The 20,160-nt window shown below is 42.6% G+C and overlaps 1 protein-coding gene across 3 annotated transcripts in view; it reads left to right on the top strand.

The window, feature by feature from the left end:
- ING2 (PHD finger protein-like protein) overlaps positions 1-19,899 on the top strand; it is a 40,280-nt gene extending 20,381 nt beyond the window's left edge. Inside the window, exons 4-8 of one of the 3 annotated variants that reach the window (XM_087675002.1) lie at positions 15,626-15,689; positions 18,500-18,596; positions 18,699-18,786; positions 18,907-18,945; positions 19,046-19,899. In XM_087675002.1, coding sequence (XP_087531128.1) covers positions 15,626-15,689; positions 18,500-18,596; positions 18,699-18,786; positions 18,907-18,945; positions 19,046-19,174 — 417 coding nt within the window. In that variant the 3' untranslated portion in view covers positions 19,175-19,899. Of the gene's footprint in view, positions 1-15,625; positions 15,690-18,499; positions 18,787-18,906; positions 18,946-19,045 lie in introns of all 3 variants that reach the window. The other 2 variants (XM_087675000.1, XM_087675001.1) reach the window with 2 other exon arrangements.
- Positions 19,900-20,160: the final 261 nt, after the last annotated feature.

The following is a 20,160-nucleotide window of genomic DNA, read 5'->3' as shown; positions in this document are numbered from 1 at the left end:
GGTAATTTTCTTCTCTTGATAGTGATAGTAATGTTATTTACAGCTTTTCACTTTCTGACATTTATTTATTATGTATTATCTCTTATGGACATTTGTAACTTTATCCCCATTGCCAGGATGACATGATTGTAAAAGGGCACTCGAGCAAGTGAACAATTCTCCTGTGATGGTACTATCCAAGTGGCACCGTTGCATGACTGCCAAGTGGAAAATGGCTATAAATAGCCAAAAATCCCAAGAATTGGCCGACCTGAAATTTAGGGCAAAAAATATGTCCAACCAACATTTAATGCTGGTAAAAATGTCAAAAATACTCAGAAGAATCTTAGAAAGGGTGGACAATGTTCGGTAGGTGAGGTAGGTTGAAGAATGCAAAAATTGCCTTGGGAAATGCACATAAAATCCTGACTGGAGGAGAAAATGCTCTGAAATGCAATAAACTGAGTGATCTAGAATGAGCTATTTTCTTTGTCAAAACAAGTGATAGATAGGCTAGAGCTCCTAAAGTCCTCGTTTGACTCAGTCTGAGGCTCACAGGCAGGAGATAACAAGGCATGACAAACATGACTGCTAACACCCCCTTTTGTTAGAATACTTGGATCTAGGACATGGCTATGGAGGTTGAAAGAGGAAGAGAGCAAGTACAATGCTTTATAGGAATAAATTGGGTTGCACTTTCCACCATTGTGCATATGGGATTCTGCATCGTGAGCCCACACTGCTCCATACAAAGAGGCTAAGTTGGGTGTAATTGCCAATATCTCAACACCCATTCTCAATCACAACCAGAAAAGTACAAAGTGTGTAGATCTCAACACCCCTCCTCAATCACAATAAAAAAAGTACAAGGTGTGTAGAGACTTTAGTAAGCAACCACTTGCAAAGTGTAGGCACACTACAAACATGGTAAACACCAGAGGCTGTCACAGAAAATGCCTAGTATGGGTACCAAAAACATGGTGGACATCCAGAGGCTATAATAGGGACCTCACAAAGTGTACAGAGGTTGTACTACAAGGTTTTTTTTGCAAATAAAGTGTGGCTAATTATATTACTTAAGAAAAAACCTGAATATAAGGGTTCATGCTCAACAGACTAGCTGGGGTTGATGTAGAGTCACAGAAATATTAGATGTACAAGTCTCTCAGGGCTACTGTGATTGCAAAATCACAATGACTTGCTGCTTGTAGGGATGTCCACTTGCCTCAATCTCTAGAAACTGTGGTATATTCTTTGTCTCTTTCACTGCCACTTGTATCTTTGGGACTCCTGCCGCTGTCATTGCGTTCGCGAAAGAGGCGGGAAGGACAGTGCCGAAGAGCCGTCCAAAGTCTTCCACCAACTGGAGATACTCTATCGCTAGTCCGGGAAAGAGAAGGGTGACTGGGTGTCTAAGGAACCTGTGTGGAGCGCGAATGCCTCCATTGTGAAACCGCTGTACCAAGGGACCATGTAAATGACCCCCTTTGTGGAAGCATAGGGTGAGCTGGCCAATGGCTCATGGGTTGCGTCTACCGAGGTGAGCCGTACCATGAAGATCCCAAGGCCCATTAGAACCACCTCCACGATTTGCTCTGTGCTGATGCGTAACGTGGAGTGAAGCTAGCTGGCCTTGGATGGGGAATGTCCTATTACCTGACCAAAGATCGCTGTTTCTTTTAGCTCTAGCTCTGTGGCACAGACGGGTAAGAGCTGTTCCTTAGAGAGGACGTCGCCCAAGGTGTTTGATTGGGGGGTACTCGCAGAATGCACTGGCGTTTGACCAGAGGTTTCCATTGCGCATCTATGCCGAGAACCTATCAATCACACTGTAGTGTTGCCGGCGGGGGGGTGTGTTGTTGCAAAAGGAGAGAGCAACAGGGGGTGGGGGATGATGGCGAGGAATGGGGGGGGTTTTGTTTTCCTATGGTGGGTAAAGTGCGTAGGGGGGAAGTTCCAGGCATGGGCCGCGAAGGGGTTTCCTTGCTACCAGCACGGCGGGGGGAGGGGGGTGTGGAGCGTGTGAGGAAGAGGCTGAGGTGAAGGGGGGGCAGGCTGTCATGATAATGGAGGCGTGCGCTGCAAGGGGATGTACCAAGGCGGACAGGCGAGAAGAGGGAGGTACAGTGGTGGGCAGAAAGGAGGGGGGGGGGCGCGATGATTACTGGGAGGAGGGAGGATCATGATGGTGGCCAGGCGGGAGGATGGAGGTGCAGTGGGCCCAGTGGCGGACAAGCGGAAGGGGGGAGGCGCAGTGGTGGCCAGGGAGGGAGGGGGGGCGCGGTGATTGCCGGGAGGGAGGGGAGTGTGAAGGTGGCCATATGGTAGGAGGGGGGCACGATGACGGCCAGAGGAGGGGGAGGCGCTATGGCGGCAAGCAGAATGGGGGAGGAGCAATGGTGGGCATACAACGCGTCAGTAAGGAGCCGAGTATCTATCTTCGAAACCTCTAAAGAACTTACATCAATAAGAGCCGGTTGTAGTACAAGGTTACTTGAGGAGTTTACAAGCTTATGTTAGAAGCATTAGGGCTAGGCAATACAAGGCTAAAAAAGTCTATCGGAATAGGATTAGAAGGACTGATGAGGCTTGTCCTTCTCTTGGGGGTCTTCTTTTTCTTCTTCTTCTTTCGCTCCATGGCCTTCTTCTTCTTTAATAGCAGCTAGATAGACCTTTTGAGACCTCTTCCTGGCATGATAGAATTTCTCCGTGTGCCCAATCCTTTTGTAGAAGTCATAGACCAGCTGATCTTTCTTGCCCTTGTACATGTTACCGACATATAACATTTGTTCATCTTTAGAGGTGCTTGGTTCTTCTTTGGATTTTATATTATTTTATTCTTCTAGCAGGGAGACCTTAATGTCAACCAGTTTAGGACTAGGCATGTTAATTAATGTAGTTGACACGTTATTATAGTCTGGAGGCAGACTTTTTAACAACACACCAATACAAATATCTTCATCCATCTTGAGATTTATCCCTGCAAACTGGGTTAGGAGACTTTCCATGTAGTTTAGATGAGATGCCAGGGATGTATTTGGTTTCATATCAAGTTAAAAAAATTCAATCAATAAACCATATTTTGAGGATTTGGACTGTGCACCAAACAAAGTATCTAATCTATCCCAAGTGTCATGGGACATATCACAGGCATCTACATGATGGATGTAGTTGTCATCCAACTCCAATTTGATGATGGCTTGTGCTTTGTCATCATTCTTTTGCCAAGTAGCTGCAAGAGTTGCATCTCGGGGCTTCTTTTCTTGTCCATTGGTAATGGCCCATAGGCCCTTCTTCATCAAGATGAGTTTGATGTAGATATGCCAGGTGTGAAATCCGACTTCGTTGAATCGACATGTGGGTGAATCTTTGCCCATGCTAGATGGCTGGAGCAGCAACAAATCAGCACAAATTCTTAGATTTTGAGCAGAAAAGTTGATTGTGTCAAAAAGACACAAGTGCTAAGAGCACTAGATTAGTGTCAATAGACACCATGTTCAAGTCTTCTTCATTGAGTCTTCCAAATCTTCAAAATCCTTCAAGATCTTCTGAAACCAAATCTTCCCCTCCTTGATTTGATGCTGGAAAGTTCAGTGCTCAATTGGAACCTTCAGTGTGCCTAGAAGAGTAAGAACATGGAGTAAAAAAGAGCTTGAACTTGGTGGCTATGGGTGCTTGATCTTTTCTTAAGTCTTTTTGGCAAATCTTGGTGGGAACTTTAGTAACTTAGTGGATTAGAGTGGCAGAGATTTGTTTTGAGTGTCAGGAGAGAGAAAATGAAGGAAAGATGAAGCTTCAAGTGAGTTGGCTATGGTGGACCTTTAGGGTTTCCAGGAGGCGACTGGTTTTTTGTTGATTGCAGTAGCTACAATGAAGCATTTGGGCTCAAAATTTGTCAGGAGGAAGCTCATGTGGTGGGCTTCAAATGCCCTATAGGCACAGGGTAGATCACAGTATGCAAGTGTAGATTCAACGGTACGACCGTCAACAGGTGCAGACAGGGCAGCAAGCTGGAATTCATGCAATGCTGAGCTAGATGATCATCAATGTCTTGGTTCTAGGACATGGGTATGGAGGTTGAAAGAGGAAGAGTGAGCTCATGAGGACATAGACATTAAGACTGATTGTCACACAAGTGAATTAGGTTCCAAGATTGAGACTTGGACTCAAAAAACACAATCTTGTGTGTTGACAATGACACAGGCACTTTGCTGGAAGGACAAAAGTACTATGACATTGCATTAAAAAGAGTGCAATTACAATGCTTTATAGGAATAGATTGGGTTGCACTTTCCACCACTGTGCATATGGGATTTTGCATCCTGAGTCCTCATTGCTCCATTCAAAGAGACTAAGCTAGGTGTGATTGCCAATATCTCAACACCTCTCAGATCCTGGATGTTGGAAAACCCCCTTTGAAACAAAACACTAGGGGCCAAGAAATCCACAGCTGCATCATCGAGATCGTTCCTCTCTAAAAGGGAACGGGAAGAAACCTGTGGAAAAGAGGGTACACAAGCGGGAACGGGAGTAGGAATAGACAACTGCTTTGGAGGGCCTTGCATAAGAGAAGGGGAATGAAGCCTATAAAGCCCGCTCTTTTGCCAACTTGTTGCGAGAACAGCCCCTGTAGAAGAATCCTCAATACAAATGGCTTGCTCCGTGAAGACAATTCGGGTACTAAGCCTAGTAAGGCCATAGATTGAGAGGAGGGGAAGGCCCAAGTCTGGAACATAAAGAGCCTGTGAAAGGGAGCTCGACGTGCGTCAAAAGCTGAAGAACTCTCTTATCTTTGAGCCTTTGACTTCCCTTTCATCTTCATCCCCTCTTCCGAACCTGTAACAAAAGCTTTGGTGGAGGTGGATCCACTAGCTACCTCTTTGGTATGCTCATTATGTTCCAAAACAAGCGGGGTAAGCTTCTCCCATAGAAGCTTCTCACGGGTCCTTGATGTAAGAAGACTGGTGTAGAAGACATTAAACCAGGGAGATGGCAGCTAAGTTAAAAGAATCATGGCCATATCCTCTGAAGAGATCATTCTTCCAAGGGACGCAAGCTCATTCCTCACGTCCTCCAACTTGTTGATATGATCCTTCATGGAAGAGTAATCATCAACAACGAGCATCCATAATTTCTTCTCGAGAGTAATCCGATGGGCAAATGTCTTGTGATGGTACAAAGAAGCAAGCTTTGTCCACACTTCCGTTGCTTTCCGCAACCTGCGCACATGCATTAGGACAGAATTCTGTAATCTCATAAAGAGGAAAGATCGAGCTCTTGAGTTGAGCCGATCCCATAAGGCCTCGCGATCCATCGATTATCCAACGGTGGGATCCTCCACCGGATGGGGAATAGGGTGGGTAACAAACTCCCAAAGATCGAAGGTATCAAGGATACACTCCACCTTACACGACCAAAGCGAGTAGTTGGAACCATCAAGCCGGTCTTCTTTGGGCAAAGAAGGGAGTACGGACACCTATATAGGGAGTGCGATAGGCATATGAAGGCCAGTAGAATGAGCCTTTTGTGAAACATGGAGAGAACGAGAAGGAGAGGGATCTCGTACAAATGCGCTAGGTGACCTCTGGTCGTCGTATGAACTAGCACGAAAATCTCTCCGTCTCTCAAGGAGGAAACAGAGGCCTCATCCTCTGAGTTAGCAAAGAATTGGTGGTAAGACATCTTTGCATATATCTGCAAAACACCCATAAAAAGTTGCGTTTAGCTATGGATAGCCCCAAGATAGGTGGAATCGGCTATAGGATATAGAGATCTCGATGTATAAGGTCCTTTTAAGGGAGAAAATGCTGTCGATTTCTCATGAAGGATACAGAAGCACCAAAACGCTAATGTGAATCCTGTCGCTTGCTCTTGAAAGGTTGCTTTTGACTGCAAAAGGTAGTCGCCTAGCCAACAGATAGTCACCTCCACTCAATAGGCTCCAGATGATGATGCTTAAGCACTAAATGTAGTTGCCAGCTACTAGGAGCTTGCGTTTTCAGCAAACACAGATGTGGATGGCCTCACGAACTTTGTGTCGCTCTCAGATACCATGCTCTAATACCATGTGAGAGCGGGCAACAGAAGAAGAAACTCAAACATAGAGGAAGAGAGAGACAATCTGTGAGAGAAGAAGAAAAGAAACCTACATTGAATAAGGAATAAATGCTGAATACAGGAGGATTGATTAGTCCCTGCACGCAGCTCACAACGTCAGTGAGGGCACTAGATCCGGCTGATGATGATGGCAGTACCAAATATGGAGGAAGATGACGGAGTCTGAGTGTGCACCTACCATGGAAGGAGGGAAGATGATAATCTAACTGATTGCCAAGTGGAAAATGACTATAAATAGCCAAAAATCCCAAAAATTGACCTTGAAATTTGGGGCCAAAAATATGTCCGACCAGTATTTAATGTCAGTAAAAATGCCAAAAATGCTAAAAAAAGTCCCGGAAAGGGTGGACAATGTCCGACAAGTGAGGCAAGTTGAAGAATGTATAAACTATCCCTAGAAATGCTCATAAATTTCCAACTAGAGGAGAAAGGTCAAAGCTCCTAAAGTCCTCATCTGACGACTCAAGCTAAGGCTTATAGGTAGGAGATGACAATGCATGACAAACATGACTGCTAATAGGCTTTGCTTATCTTGCTTGCTTAGCTGTCATATTGTCTCTCTCCACAAATTCTCCATAAGATTGGCACACACACACATATACGCATACACTTAGGAATCCCTAGGCACTTATCCTAGTAGTGCATGGGATTGTTTTGCTTGTTTTCGGACGGTATTGGGGCTATCCATCCTTATTTTCCTGTACCTTGGAGCATAATGACTCAATGGGACGAAAATTGATTTAAAACTATCACTTAATGCTAAATTTTTTGAACCAATCACACCAAAAGCCCTTATAAAAAAAACAAAAAAAATCAAAAAGTTCATTGCTAATTTCATCTACCTTTGCAAGACTTGGTAGGCTCTTGGACAGCACCCTTGGTCTGATACCTTAGCCTCTTTGGGGTGATCACTTGGGCTCCATTGGGTAAGATATCCATTGCCTCTATAGTCTTGATAGGTCACTAGATAGCCGACTTACACCCTTTGCTCGATGCCCTAGTTGCTTAGGGGTGGAACGTCTTGGGATACAAGCAAATATATATTAAGCACTTATTTCTCATGGCTCATTCTTGGGCCTGAGAGGGGGTGTTGAGCAAAAAATGCATTAGTCTAACTTAAACAACCCCAAAATATGCTTAGTTAATGAGAATTGGGGATTCAACCATTAAATATAATAAATGAAAATTGTCATGAGGATATGTATTTTTGAAACCTCACTTAACATCTGGATTAATTTTTAACCACATAGTTAAGTAAATGTTGCACGTGAGACGTAACTGGTGTTAGAGTAAATCTATGAGCCTCGGACCCGAGGAAATCACGGGATGTCAAAGGCAAGAGCTGCTATAAGTTGTGTCGCACAAGTACTTGGTGGTATCTGGTGCCAGTTGTTGGCCTATGTCATTCATTTGGTCATAAGTGTTAGTCGGTGACACTAGAGAAGTGGCGTTTAATGGTACCTAATGCCAATCTGTTGGTCAAAGATGGCACAGAGACACTTAGGAATGGAAGTTGTCTAGCCAATTTAATTATTGGCCAGTCAGATTATTTTTCAGGGCACTGAAATAATTATTAGATTAATTTTCAGTATTTAAAGACTGAAAATTAATATTTAATTATGGATAATGTTGGAAAAACCATTTGGAAAGGTTGCCACTTTTCAAAAATGCCCATGCAAGACTGAAAAACGTCTTTAGAGGTTGGAGAGAGGCATTTTATTGTATTTTGCCTTTGCAAGAGAGGGAGAGGAGATGCGGCTGGTCTGATTTGCATCCATTGGAGGACCTTCTGAGTCAGCCAAGGGTAGGAAAAGAACAATCAACAGCAGGTGACAGCATCTACAGGCTATTGAGACAGGGCAATAGTAGTAAATGATTGATTTTCTATAGTTCTTTGCATCTACAAGCTGTTGAGATAGGGCCGCAGCAGTAAATGATAGATTTTCTTCAGTTCTTCGCGAAGAAAGTTTGAATTTTCTCTCTCCTCAGCATTCTCTCTCATCTCCCAGCCTTTCTATAGCCTTGCTCCGAAGATTACAATATTGAGATCACCAGAGGCTGAGAAATTTCAGATTTATCTGATGTAAACTCTAGTTTGCAACAGAAATTAAGGTTTAGCAGCAGCCTCGGTAAGCGTGCTAGAAATTGGAAGCTCCAAGACTTGGATTCAATAGGGCTGAAGTTGTTTTTAGTCAAATTCAAGTGGAGGGACCAGCAAATCAATGAATTTGGGGCATTTTTTTATCTCCATCAAGTGAGTGAAGGCCAATTGACTGCTCGAATTAAGGGGCAAATCAGATTGGAGACTTGCTGGTCATTTTGGACAGCAAGGAAAGTTAGAATCTGAAAGGAATTGGGAGAATCCCATTGTACATCAATTTCTTCTTCAATCAAGTTAAATAAATATCGAAAGGGGCTCCAGTTTTGGGGCCAATAGGGTGTCCAATGTCCAAGATTATATAGTAAAGTGTGCATTTTAGTTTTGTGAATTTGTTAATAGCTGTAAATAGTGCTTAATCAAGTTATTTACCACCCCATTCGAGGAGGAAGACTGGTTTTAAAAATTCCTATATAATGTAGTTAAGGATCATGCTGACAATGGACAGGCTTGAAATAGAAAAGCCAAAGTTTGGGAAACAATAGATACATTTTTTAAAATTGTGATAAAATTGATTAGAACTTCAAAGACTAGTTGAACCTTTTGAAAAAGACAATGACAAAAGCTTGGGGTAAGCAGCACTTCACTCACTATATGGTAAAAAGTTTTGTATGGCAAGAAGTTTTTATGTTTCTTCATTGTGTATTGTTATGCTCTTCGATGGGCGTGCAACCCTTTGTCTCCACAAGCTCCTAGATTATGTGACCTTGGCTTGGATTTGGAACTTACACGCTAATGACTTCAATAGTTACTTATACGTGTTTATGGATTGAACAAAACTTAAGCAGTGGTACCTTTTTTTATCATGTTTTACAACGATAATACATGCAATTCATTATAAAAAGGATTGCTTAAGTTGAAATTTTCCTCCGGCCAGTAGGTAAATAACAACAAGAAACAAGATGAGAAGTCTAAGCCCGAATGCCCACACTGTGGGAAGGGCACTCATCTTAAGAATAAGTGTTGGCAGAAGTATCCCTATTTTAAGCCAAAGGATGGTTTGAAGGACTTGAAGGTTGCCTCTGCCACTAGTGAATCTATTTTTGTGCATCTGTTTGAGATGGAGGATACCTCTCTTACTTCCTCCATTGGGGAGAAGCCATAGCTTGATGACAGTGGAGCCACTTCCCATATGACCTACCGATAGGACTAGCTTTAGGATCTTCATATCACCATTAGTGCCAACTCTTCCATGCCAATGCGTGGAGTGGTGACCTTTTCCCTTTTACTTACTCGATCGTTAGACCTAAACGGCCAAAGTTCTTTATGTTCTAGATTTGGTCTTTAATCTTCTTTTTGTCCATGGTTTGATACATCTAGGTATTAATGTGGCCTTTACGTAGGATGTTGGAGCATGGGGGTCTACCTCGCTGTCTTTGGGGTGAGGTGGTTGCTACGACGGTGCATATCCGCAACAGCATATACCCAAAAGGTCCCACCGCAAAGAGGCCAAGGTATCAAACCATGGGTGTCAGCCTGCCCAAGGGCCTACCAAGATGGCAAAGGCAATGGATATCTTCTTTTGGATAGCAAAGTGAATGTGTATTATGTTTTTAAAAAAAATGATAATTGATGGTAGGATCCCTTATAAAGGGCAATCATGTTGCAAGGGTGTTGATGACAAAGATCTGACAAGGTATAGAACAAGGAAAGAAAGAATTGCTAATGTTGCGAATGTGACTACTGCATATGAGAATCCAGTTCACTGCTCCTTGAAGAGGTTAAAGGGAGAAATGCTTAAACACAATACAAGGGTTTCCATTTCGAAGGGATGCCTACTCACATAGTTTCCATCCATTCCAAACACCCTATTTCATAAAACACAATGCAATGCAAGGGGTAATTCAAACTGAAATGCAAAATGACAAGCATGAATGCAACAAGTGTCACTCAAGTAGTGCCCTCGTAGGGGAATTGTTCACATATTTGAGCACCCTCTTACGATGATGATCATCTTGATACAAAGGAAAGAGAATACAAGTGGATGATGAAATAGATATATGACCAAATTCCTGTAAGTACCAAGACAAGAAAATCAACCCCTCTCATCGTTGAAAGGTGGAAGGAGAAGTAAGCACTGCTTTACTCTGTCATGTCGATGCTAAAGGGTGGGAGGAGTATTGAGAAACCAATTCTTCAATTTACACACTTCATTTAGGATTTCGCATTGACAGCCCCAAAAAGCATTGGTGTCCACATTTTGGTCACTTTTTCAGTGGCCACCCACTCAGTGGTGCGCTACCCTAGACAACTTATGCCTATAAATAGGTCGACATGTCATTCATTCTTCGCCTCTCTTTCTTTGTCATTCTAACACTTTTTCCTTTCCGCTCCATTGCTGCCCATACCTCAAGCGGAGGACATTGCAGTTCATGGCCACTCTTTCTCTTCCCCTTCGTGCACCTTGTTCCCATAACCTTTTAGACTGCGTTTGGAGGCTCCACCCTACTCGCATCATCATCTGACAGTTGACAACTTCTCTCTCTCACTTGGCGACCATCACACTGCATGTGTTTGGGCCTTCTCCACTTGGCGTTAGCACTCTCCACTTGGTGACAGCTTTCAGCACTTGGCATTACTCTTCAGGCACTTGGCGTCATCTCCTTGAGCCCTTGGTATTTGCATTTTGCAGCTTGGGGATATCCTCATCATTTGGCATCATCATCCTATACTTGACATCAGCATTTGGGCTGCTCTTCCTATGTTTGACAACTCCAACACACTCTGGGATTTGTATTTGCGAGCCAGGCCATCTCCCTAGCATCTGAGGATTGTGGTTCGCTCCCTCGACAATTGGTGATCATCTTCCTAATCTCGGACGGCATCAAAGGATTGCGATTTGCTCCCTCGACAATTGTCCTTTACCTTCTAGTGATTGCTTCGATAGTCTAGTGCCCTAAGGATTGCGTTTCGCTCCCTTCATTGTGCAGATTCCCACAGGTGTTACCACCTAATTCAAGCATGACAATGCAGTTAACTTCTGAGATTCGGCTCCATTGTATCAACTTTTCTTCTCATAGCATGATTCAATGCATCATCACCGTGATTTTATTGTGTTTTTGAGTTTCTCTTCTCTCTCAGTGTTTGGTATACATACTTTGTGTTTCTCCTCGCAACCCCTACTATCTCTTTGGTCTCTTAAGTCATTTTTTATATGGTATCAGAGCAAGAGGTGCTCAGTGAGCCACGAAGATCATTTGTATCAGAGAAGGCAAAGACAGGTTGCGGATTCGACATCATCTACTGACTTTTCCCCTTTTGTTGCATCACCAAGAGACAAAGATACCCTTCTCTTCCTCTCCCCTCCACCCTCCCTTTTACAAGTTGACACTCTAGTGCTATGACTTCTCCAAGTTAGATGGACACACTACTAGGTGCTCTTGTTTTGGCATCATCAAACCCCCCACCAATGCTTGCCAACATGGACCTTTGCTCCCTACACTACCGAAGTATATATGTCTACCCCCAAGCGCTCGTTGTGCCACCTCTCCCTTCTAGGCCACAGAGTTTATTTTGCACCTGCTTTCAGATTTTTACACTCCAAGCAAGAAGATGCATCTGATACACACTAATTCCTATCAAGCAAAAGGAGGATCACCATGCGCCCACGACCTCCTCGCGACCACCGCAATACGCTACGGCAGTTGCTTCTACTTCTTCTAGGGTTTTAGGAATGCCACCTTGACAACCTGTGGTTTTGCAATCTGCTTCCTCAAGAGACAGTGATCGTTGGCTAGCGTTTCCTCAGTAGTTTACTCCTTCAAGAGATAGTAGTCGTTCGATACCTTCCATTACACCGGCTCCACAATCCACTTCACTGAGAGACACCGATTGTTGCCCACGCTTGGCTCCGTATGAGCCTCATCTTTTCCCACCCTCGACTACTCAGGCTTGAGAGGACACCTATAGGAGTTCTTTAGCATCTTTGATACCTCAGATACCTTCTTCAACATGACTGCTCGGGATCCATGAGTTTTTAGATTCCCTCTCTCTCGCAGAGGGGAATTCAGAGGGGGCTTCTACTTCTTCGACTTTAGAGAGGGCACCTTTGTCTCTTGCCGTAGAGGGGGCACCTACTCATCATGAAGTTCTTCACCCTTTACTCTTTGGGGATGGCTGTCTTTTAGTAGTCATTTCTCCTATTGATACCTAATATCTTCCGATACCGCCTAGATTGGGGCCTTGGAGGTTCAGCCGCCACGACTTGGTGACAAGGCCTTCGAATTCCTTCTAGCATGGAGTTACAGAGCTAGTGGCTTCTCTCCTAAGGTGGGGTCAAGTTCTACAATTAATCTCATCTATTGTTCCTTACTATAGGTTACCTTTTAGGTGGAAGTCTTGGATCTTCAAGATCCTCTACATCTTCGTCATATCTCTCTTTGCTCCTCTTTTTTCATCCCTTTTTGGGCCTGAGAGGGGGTGTTGAGAAACCACTTCTTCAGCTTACACACTTCATTCAGGGTTTCATAGCGACAACCGCAAAAAGGCTGGTGTCCACATTTTAGTTACTTTTTTATTGGGTGCCCACTCAGTTGTGCGCCACCCTAGACAGCTCATGTCTATAAATAGGATGGCACTTCAATCATTCTTCACCCCTCTTCCTTCGTCATTTTGACACTCTTACCTCTCCGCTCCACCGCTGCCCATATCCCTACTTGAGGACATTGCAGCTCGGGGCCACTCTTCCTCTTCTCCTTTAGGCACCCTATTGCCATCACCTTTTAGGCTGCATTCGGAGGCTCCACCTTGTTGGCGTCATCATCTAACAACTGACAACTTCTCTCTCCCATCAGACAACCATTACACTGCCTGCGTTTGGGACTTCTCCACCTGGCATCAGCACCCTCCACCTTGCGACAACTTTCAGCAGTTGGCATCAATCTTCAGGCACCTACTGTCATCTCCTTGAGCCACTGGTATTTACATTTTGCAGCACACGGACATCCTCATCACCTGATGTCATCATCGAGCACTTGGCATCACCATCTGGGCTACTTTCCCTATGCTTGATAGCTCCAACACACTTTGGGATTTACGTTTGCTGCCCAAGCCATCTCCTTGGCATCTTCCACAAGTGCTGCTACCTGATTTAGATAGGACAGTGCAGTCTTCTTCTGAGCTTTGGTGCTACTGTATCAGCTTTTCTTCTCATAGCATGATTCAGAGCATCATCACCATGTTCTTCTTGTGTTTTTGAGTTTCTCTTCTCTGTGTGTTTGCCGCACAAACTTTGTGTCTCTCCCTGCAAACCCTACCGTCTCTTTGATTTCTTAGTCATTTTTGACAAGGAGAAGCATCCAATGAAGAAGAGTGAAGTACGCGTCTCAATTGGAAACATGTGAAATGAATGACCTTTGTAATACCAAACAAGGCTTTAATTGGCATGAGGAGGGAAGCCTCCATGCTGGTTCAAGAGGGTGGTCCAAGAGGGTGAAGCTGAACCAAGGAGAAAGTTGCCATGAGAGTGCCAAACCTTTCTGGTCTTCAATCTGGTAGGTATATTAATCTCAAACTGAAATGCAAGCCATTAGCATAAGTACGAGTGTGAGACCTTAGGCACACATACCTCAACTTCAATGAAGATGGATTTGGTGCTTTACTGAAAGGTTAAAGAGAAATCCCTTTACCTACAGGTGGCAAGCGTAAGATGTAAGATATTAACAGTAGAAAATGCACAACAGAAGAGGAATGCAAGCTTGAGGGAGCTTTGCGCGAATCATTTTGATTTGCAAGCTGCAAGGGTGGAAACATCTTGGTCGATGTCATAGACATGTGAATCAAGGGAGGCATTACGCTCTGTGATGCTCTATCAGATGGTCTCATGGGAATGTGTATTCGACCCCTTCTAGCTGCACACTCGAGGTAGATGGCATCCCAAAAGGAGAAATCAAGGATGCATCTTGTATAACCTCAATAGAGGCAAGATGTGCTTGAGGTCCAAAATCAAGGGGAGGAGTGGAGGTCATCCATAGGTTACGTGACCAATGAGTTCAATTGATCATCAATGAGCACTCTTGAGGGTGTGGTGGATGAGCCACAAGTGCAAGTGCATGGCTTCGTCTTGGTTGCCAAGGAGGTACAGTATCTCCCCCTCTTGGTGGGCTGGAGGTCCTAGGAGTAAGTCTAAGGATCATAGTTACTTGGAATTTCTGAAGTGAAGAAATAGAAATGGCTAGGAAATGATTGAAAGGGAGTTTCAGTCCCAATAATAAAGGAGGATACACAGGATGGCAAAACATGTATATTCTCATGAATATCTAACATATAGAAAGTACAGAAAGTTGAAAACTAACATGTAGTAAAAACAGTGAACAGAATACTGCATTTTTCTATAGGTAAATCTCAATCATTCGTAGGTGTACATAGTAATCAACTAGAGACAGCTCATTATTCAGTTCATTGTTGAGAGAGTTTCGTCTCTCTCATCTCCTCCTTTGATTTTCAACACTTATCAGATACTTGTATTCCCACCATCATTGTTCATTTCAAGGGCCAACCAAATACCCATGTACTACTTGATATGGGTTCTGGTGTCCACATCATCACTATGGCCACTTGCCATAAGATCGGCCTACGCAAATTGGGTTTCAGTAAGCATTGATGCAGGGCAGCATTTGAGATAGGCCTGCGTTTTCATGCTGCCAACAAGGGTCCTTGTGTTTTTGCATTGGAGAAATCATTTCTCTTGCAGACATTCTATAGCAGTTTACATGTATTATATGCTTATCTTTTTGTGCCCAATGTTGCTGCAGTTTGTTTCCTACTTCTGGGATACATTGGCAGCTTGGATATCTGGTGTCTTCCCTTTTCAGCTGTGCTTCCATGAGGCCCATGGACTCGTTCAGTCTTTATCCTTGGACATCCTTTATAATTTCAGAATGGCTGGAGTAAGGGGAGTCCTAATTTAGGGGAGACAGATTCGCTTTGTCTCAGATAATCTTTACTTTTATGGAGTTCATGCTGAGACATGGAGATATGATTCCTACCTCGTGTGGGTCTTCAATGTCCTTTACAAGACTGCAGGTAGGAGGAGTTGAAAAGGGAAAGCTACAGCTGATGTATGAGTGAGTTTGATGGATGTGTCTACTCTACAAGCTTACTGTACTATGTCCAGTTGCCTTTCCTCCAGCTATAGTCAATGGACATTCCAATTGGTGAAAATTGCCAAGAGTGGTTTGAGCTTCAGTCAGATGAGCTCTTTATACTTATGTAGGAAGTTTAGAATTCGGAGACATTTTCTGTTTACTTAAAGAGTTTATACCAATGTTGCACCATTGTCTGACTAAAGACTACTTTGTAACATTACATAAGATAATATTAGCTAAGGCTTTCCTCTTGGGAACTTTCTTGATTTTAATTTTATTATTGCAGATTGATAGCCATTTGAAACGGCTGGATGAAGACCTGAATCAGTTTGCTGATGACTTGAAGCAAGGTTTCCCCTTCATTTTGCTCTTTAAAACAAACATCAAAGTATCTGACAACTTCTCTGTGGAGAATTGTTGTTTTATATGTCTCCATCTCCTAGAGCTTTTCTTTCAAAAGGAGTCATCTTTGCTGCATCTTGATTAGAGCAATGGCCTGCTGCTTTTAATTGATGATGTGGGTCAGTTTGCTTAGTTACGAATAATGAAAAGGAAATTTGTAATAGTAGGAATCCTTTCCTGATCATTGACTACAAAAGAGGGCTGTTTTTCAGGTGTCATGCATTTAGTAAAATAAGTTCTTTTCAAATATTCTCTCTTGTTTGGTCTTGTGCATATTTAGTGTCGCTCCAAAAGCTGTTTGCTTTTCTTCTCTTTTCTTTCCTTTTTTGCTTTTTGTGTGGGAGTTCCATGGATAGTCTTGAGGACCATGATGTGCTCATGTCCAAATTCATTTATTATGCATGTACACAAAATGGACTGGAATACATTAATTGGCAGCTTATTGTGATTATTAATTCAAGGTTTCAATGTTCTGTTTCTTCCTAAAAACTCCATTATTTTTTAAACAGGACCTGCTGTTAGAAATGTTTCAGATTTTTGAAGTGTATACTTAGTGTTTTGTTTTCCAAGGTGTTATTTTTTCTAAACAATGTTGTTTCTACAATATAATCTGCTATTTGAAAGTGCTTGACATTTGCATGTGTGTTGAGAGAACTGTCATTCGGACTGGTAAAAGGTATAATTCTGTTGAATTTTGAGGTTTCTCAGGTTGGATAAGTGCCATTCAAATATGCTCCAGAAGAACCGAGCTTGCAAATAATTAGAGCTTGCTAATAGCCCAAAACGAGTAGGACTGATTTTGGCTTCCTAATATCCAAAAATCAGTAGGAACCACAGCCAACTTGGAGGTGATTGGTGTTTAACAGAAATAGTAAGATACTTCAAATTTTGTCTTGACTGGATGAAGCTGTTGCTATAATCCGGTGTCTGATAGTGGTGGCCATCTTCTCTTACAACTTCTACAAGGTCTGCTCATGTAAGTGTGACCATGGTGGAAGAGGGATAAATGCAGTGTTTTCATAATCATGATGGTCAAGGTGTGGTTAATGATTTTGATGTGAGAGTCTGAACCTCTGAAGCTAAGTGTTACATGTTTTGGGATATAAGAGAGAGCCTAAATCATAGACTTTGAGGACAAGATGCATCTCACTATCGATGAGATATAGTAAGGATGTCACGAAATTGAGGTGTAATAAGACAATTTGGAGAAGGGATTGTAGCACATAATTTGTAGATAGTGAGGCTTACACAGGCTCTGTACAACAGAGAAGTCAAAAACATTCCGTCCCATAATCACTCCACCTTTCTTTGCTCCACCTGCTTGACTGTGCCATCTTTGGAGTCCTCTCTGATGAAGTGACAATTTGAGTCCCATCTGTTGCATTTTACAATGGTGAACTGCCTGTGAGAATGTATGGCTTGGAGTTGGATGTTGTCTTGTATATTCTCCAAGGAGCCACATGTCTACACCTCAGACACCAAAAAAATTGGCCATATGTGCATGTAAATGTTTGGTAATTCTCTCGGCCAAGATGGGGAGACTTGCAAGAAATTTCAACAGTCACCTGCTTGTTCTTTTACTGTATGTTTGTTTGTGGGGTCTGGGTTTCTTCGTCAGAGAGGGAGGAGACAGATTGGGCTAAAACTTTTGTTTTTCACCCATGCCTTTATTTGGACCATGCTGGAATAAACCACATCCCTGCACATTATCCTCAACATGGATGGAGTATACTGTCTATATGGGAAATTTCTGCATCCAAGTCCACACATTTATCACGCTGCAATTTTTGTGATAATTTCCATCTCACGTGAAAACTTTGTGCATCGTCCTAATTTCTTAACCCAAACAAGTATACTGTCTATACAAGAATTTCTAAAGCTGAACAAGAGTACTGTCTATATGAGAATATTCTGCATCTAGCCTCATGTATGTATTATTCTGCAACTTCTGTACCAGAAAACTTTATATGTTCTGTGTGCTGATTGTTTTGTGTTGTGTATCTAGTAATCAACCTGTGCATATCACCAGAGGTGAGACATGAGCTTGGCTGTCAGATTAAGCTCACTGCTCGAATAATGCAAACTGAGTGTATTTGATTACAGCTTTGATATTGAGCCAATGGCATCCTCGTTACCAAATTTCTTAACAGGATGTGGTGTATAAAGCCAAAAACACTTCTTGGACAGGATATACAAAGCACCAAGTGGAAAATGTTAAGTTAGATGTATCAGGATAGGGAAAGCCTCAAAAACGTTCAATGGCATCTTAGGCTCCCATGAAACCCTGTCATAGGAGGGCATGTGGATCCTAGAACCTAAAGGACTTGCTTGTTCCATAGGAGATGCAAACAACAGGTACAAAGGAAAGTCAAAAAAGCTTTACAAAAAACAAAACCTTTTAGAAACAATCAGGTAAAACTGGCAAGAGAAATTTTGTTTCACGTAGCCTTTCTGATATTATATTGATGACTTTCCACCAATGAGGCGCATTGCTAGAAGCATCAAGTATAATGCAGCACTGGAATCTAGCTGCAGGGGAACTACGAAAGTTTATTTGTGTTTGTTAAAAATAGGTACAAGGCTGAAAAATGGGCAAAATAATGTACAGCTTCATTAATGCTTATTTTGGAGTGATGGAGAACCAGATTTTGGTTGCACCTGGAAAACTTGTGTATCGTGTGTTATCGTTGGTTGCCTTTCCCTCAAACTTCGATGTGTACAAAGAAATGAAGCTCATAGTGATGCTTGTTTTTATCAGAGGGGAAGATTTTACTGGATGAACCTGCAATTCTGCCACCAGCTAGTCACAGAGATGAAAAGAGGAAAGGCTATTTTTTCACACCACCCGGCAAAAGGTTTGAAGTCAGAGGGGAGAGAGAAAGAGAGAGGGAGAAGGATTGGGAGAGAGATCGGGAAAGGGATAGAGACAGTGAACTTATGCCCCCACCTGGCAGCAGCCATAAGAAGAAAAGCATTCCAGCCCCTGTGGATGGTGAGGACCAACCCATTGACCCAGACGAACCTACTTATTGTATCTGTGGTCAGGTAAGTTGAAAATGAGCAAGCAGCTTGTTCGAGTAAGGTCTTCATTCAGGGAAGAACTGATAAAATTTGATGTAATATTGTGTTCTGAGCATCATTTGGGCTTGCGTGATTTTGTGGCAGGTCTCATTTGGGGATATGATCGCATGTGACAATGAAAATGTTGGTTTTCCTTCTTCCTTTTCGTGCATTTGCTTCATGCTGAGGATTTCTTTCCACCGTAGGTCGATACCCATTGCTAATTTCCAGTTGTTAACTGCAGTGTGAAGGTGGGGAATGGTTTCATTATCAGTGCGTCGGTTTAAGTTCAGAGACCCGTTTCAAAGGCAAGTGGTACTGCCCTTCTTGCAAAATCCTACAACGCAGAGGTCTTCTTGATCCCCCAACTTGAATACTATGCACTGCGAGTGAGCAGAGGCATATGATTTTACATTCAAGCACCAACATGCCATGGCAATACATCTAGCTGCAGGAGAAATCAACCTTACACATAGTTTCAATGATAAGGCTCAGGGCAATATATCTAGCTGTAGAAGTTCTCAACTTGAATATGGTTTTATATTGGCGCAGTTAGAATGACTCTTGGCAATGTGTTTACAAAGGGCTTGTAATAAAAATAGAATAGAACCTAACTTGAGGCTCCCACATGGTTTATCACCTACTTTAAATCAAACGAAAGAAAGAGCTTCAGATGTGCTTTATGAAAAATCTATGCGACAGAGTTTGAATTTCTAGCTTCCTAGTGTTTAGTACAAAATCATCTGTTTGGATACCACTGCTTCTAGGGGACAACCTATGTCTGGATTTAAGGTGAATTTTTTGCCACTACTGATCTGTATCTGACAGGCACAAACAGACTTGTCCTTCGAAGCATCTTCCTTTTCTCCTCTGTTATGCCTGAACTTGTGTAAGGCAAACTGAACATCTTCATACAGGCACATACTAAAGCATATCAGCTTACCCCCCCTTTCTAGAATTAATGTAGTTAATCTCCATGTATTTTTCAATCCTGAAGGGCTCATTTGCACACAGTTTTGGGGGAATCCCTTACATGATCTTCAAAGTCCTCTTGCCTTGTATTTGTAACTGGTCGTCTGGTTACAAAATTGTAATATCCTTTCCTTCTCACATGTTTGAAGGACATCTTGCAGGATAAGGATTGAAAGTTGAAATAAAAGGCGATTGGCATGTAAGACCATAGAAGAACTTTACCTTTCGAAAGGGCAATAGCAATAATCATAAAACTGATATTCAAAGCACTTAACCTTAATCATGAAATCAACAGGATATCGACCAATGCTGGATAAGAGAGCTAGAATGCTTCTTCTCGAACATGGAATATAGATGGCCTGCAAAGCTTGGCGCCTGGTATTCCAT

The sequence above is a fragment of the Lygodium microphyllum genome, chromosome 3, assembly GCF_053477565.2.
Source record: "Lygodium microphyllum isolate KBCC chromosome 3, Lygodium_microphyllum_v1.1.10, whole genome shotgun sequence".
NCBI classification, from domain to species: domain Eukaryota; kingdom Viridiplantae; phylum Streptophyta; class Polypodiopsida; order Schizaeales; family Lygodiaceae; genus Lygodium; species Lygodium microphyllum.
The sequence above is the reverse complement of the archived record's forward strand: the minus strand, read 5'-3'. Positions and strand labels throughout refer to the sequence as shown.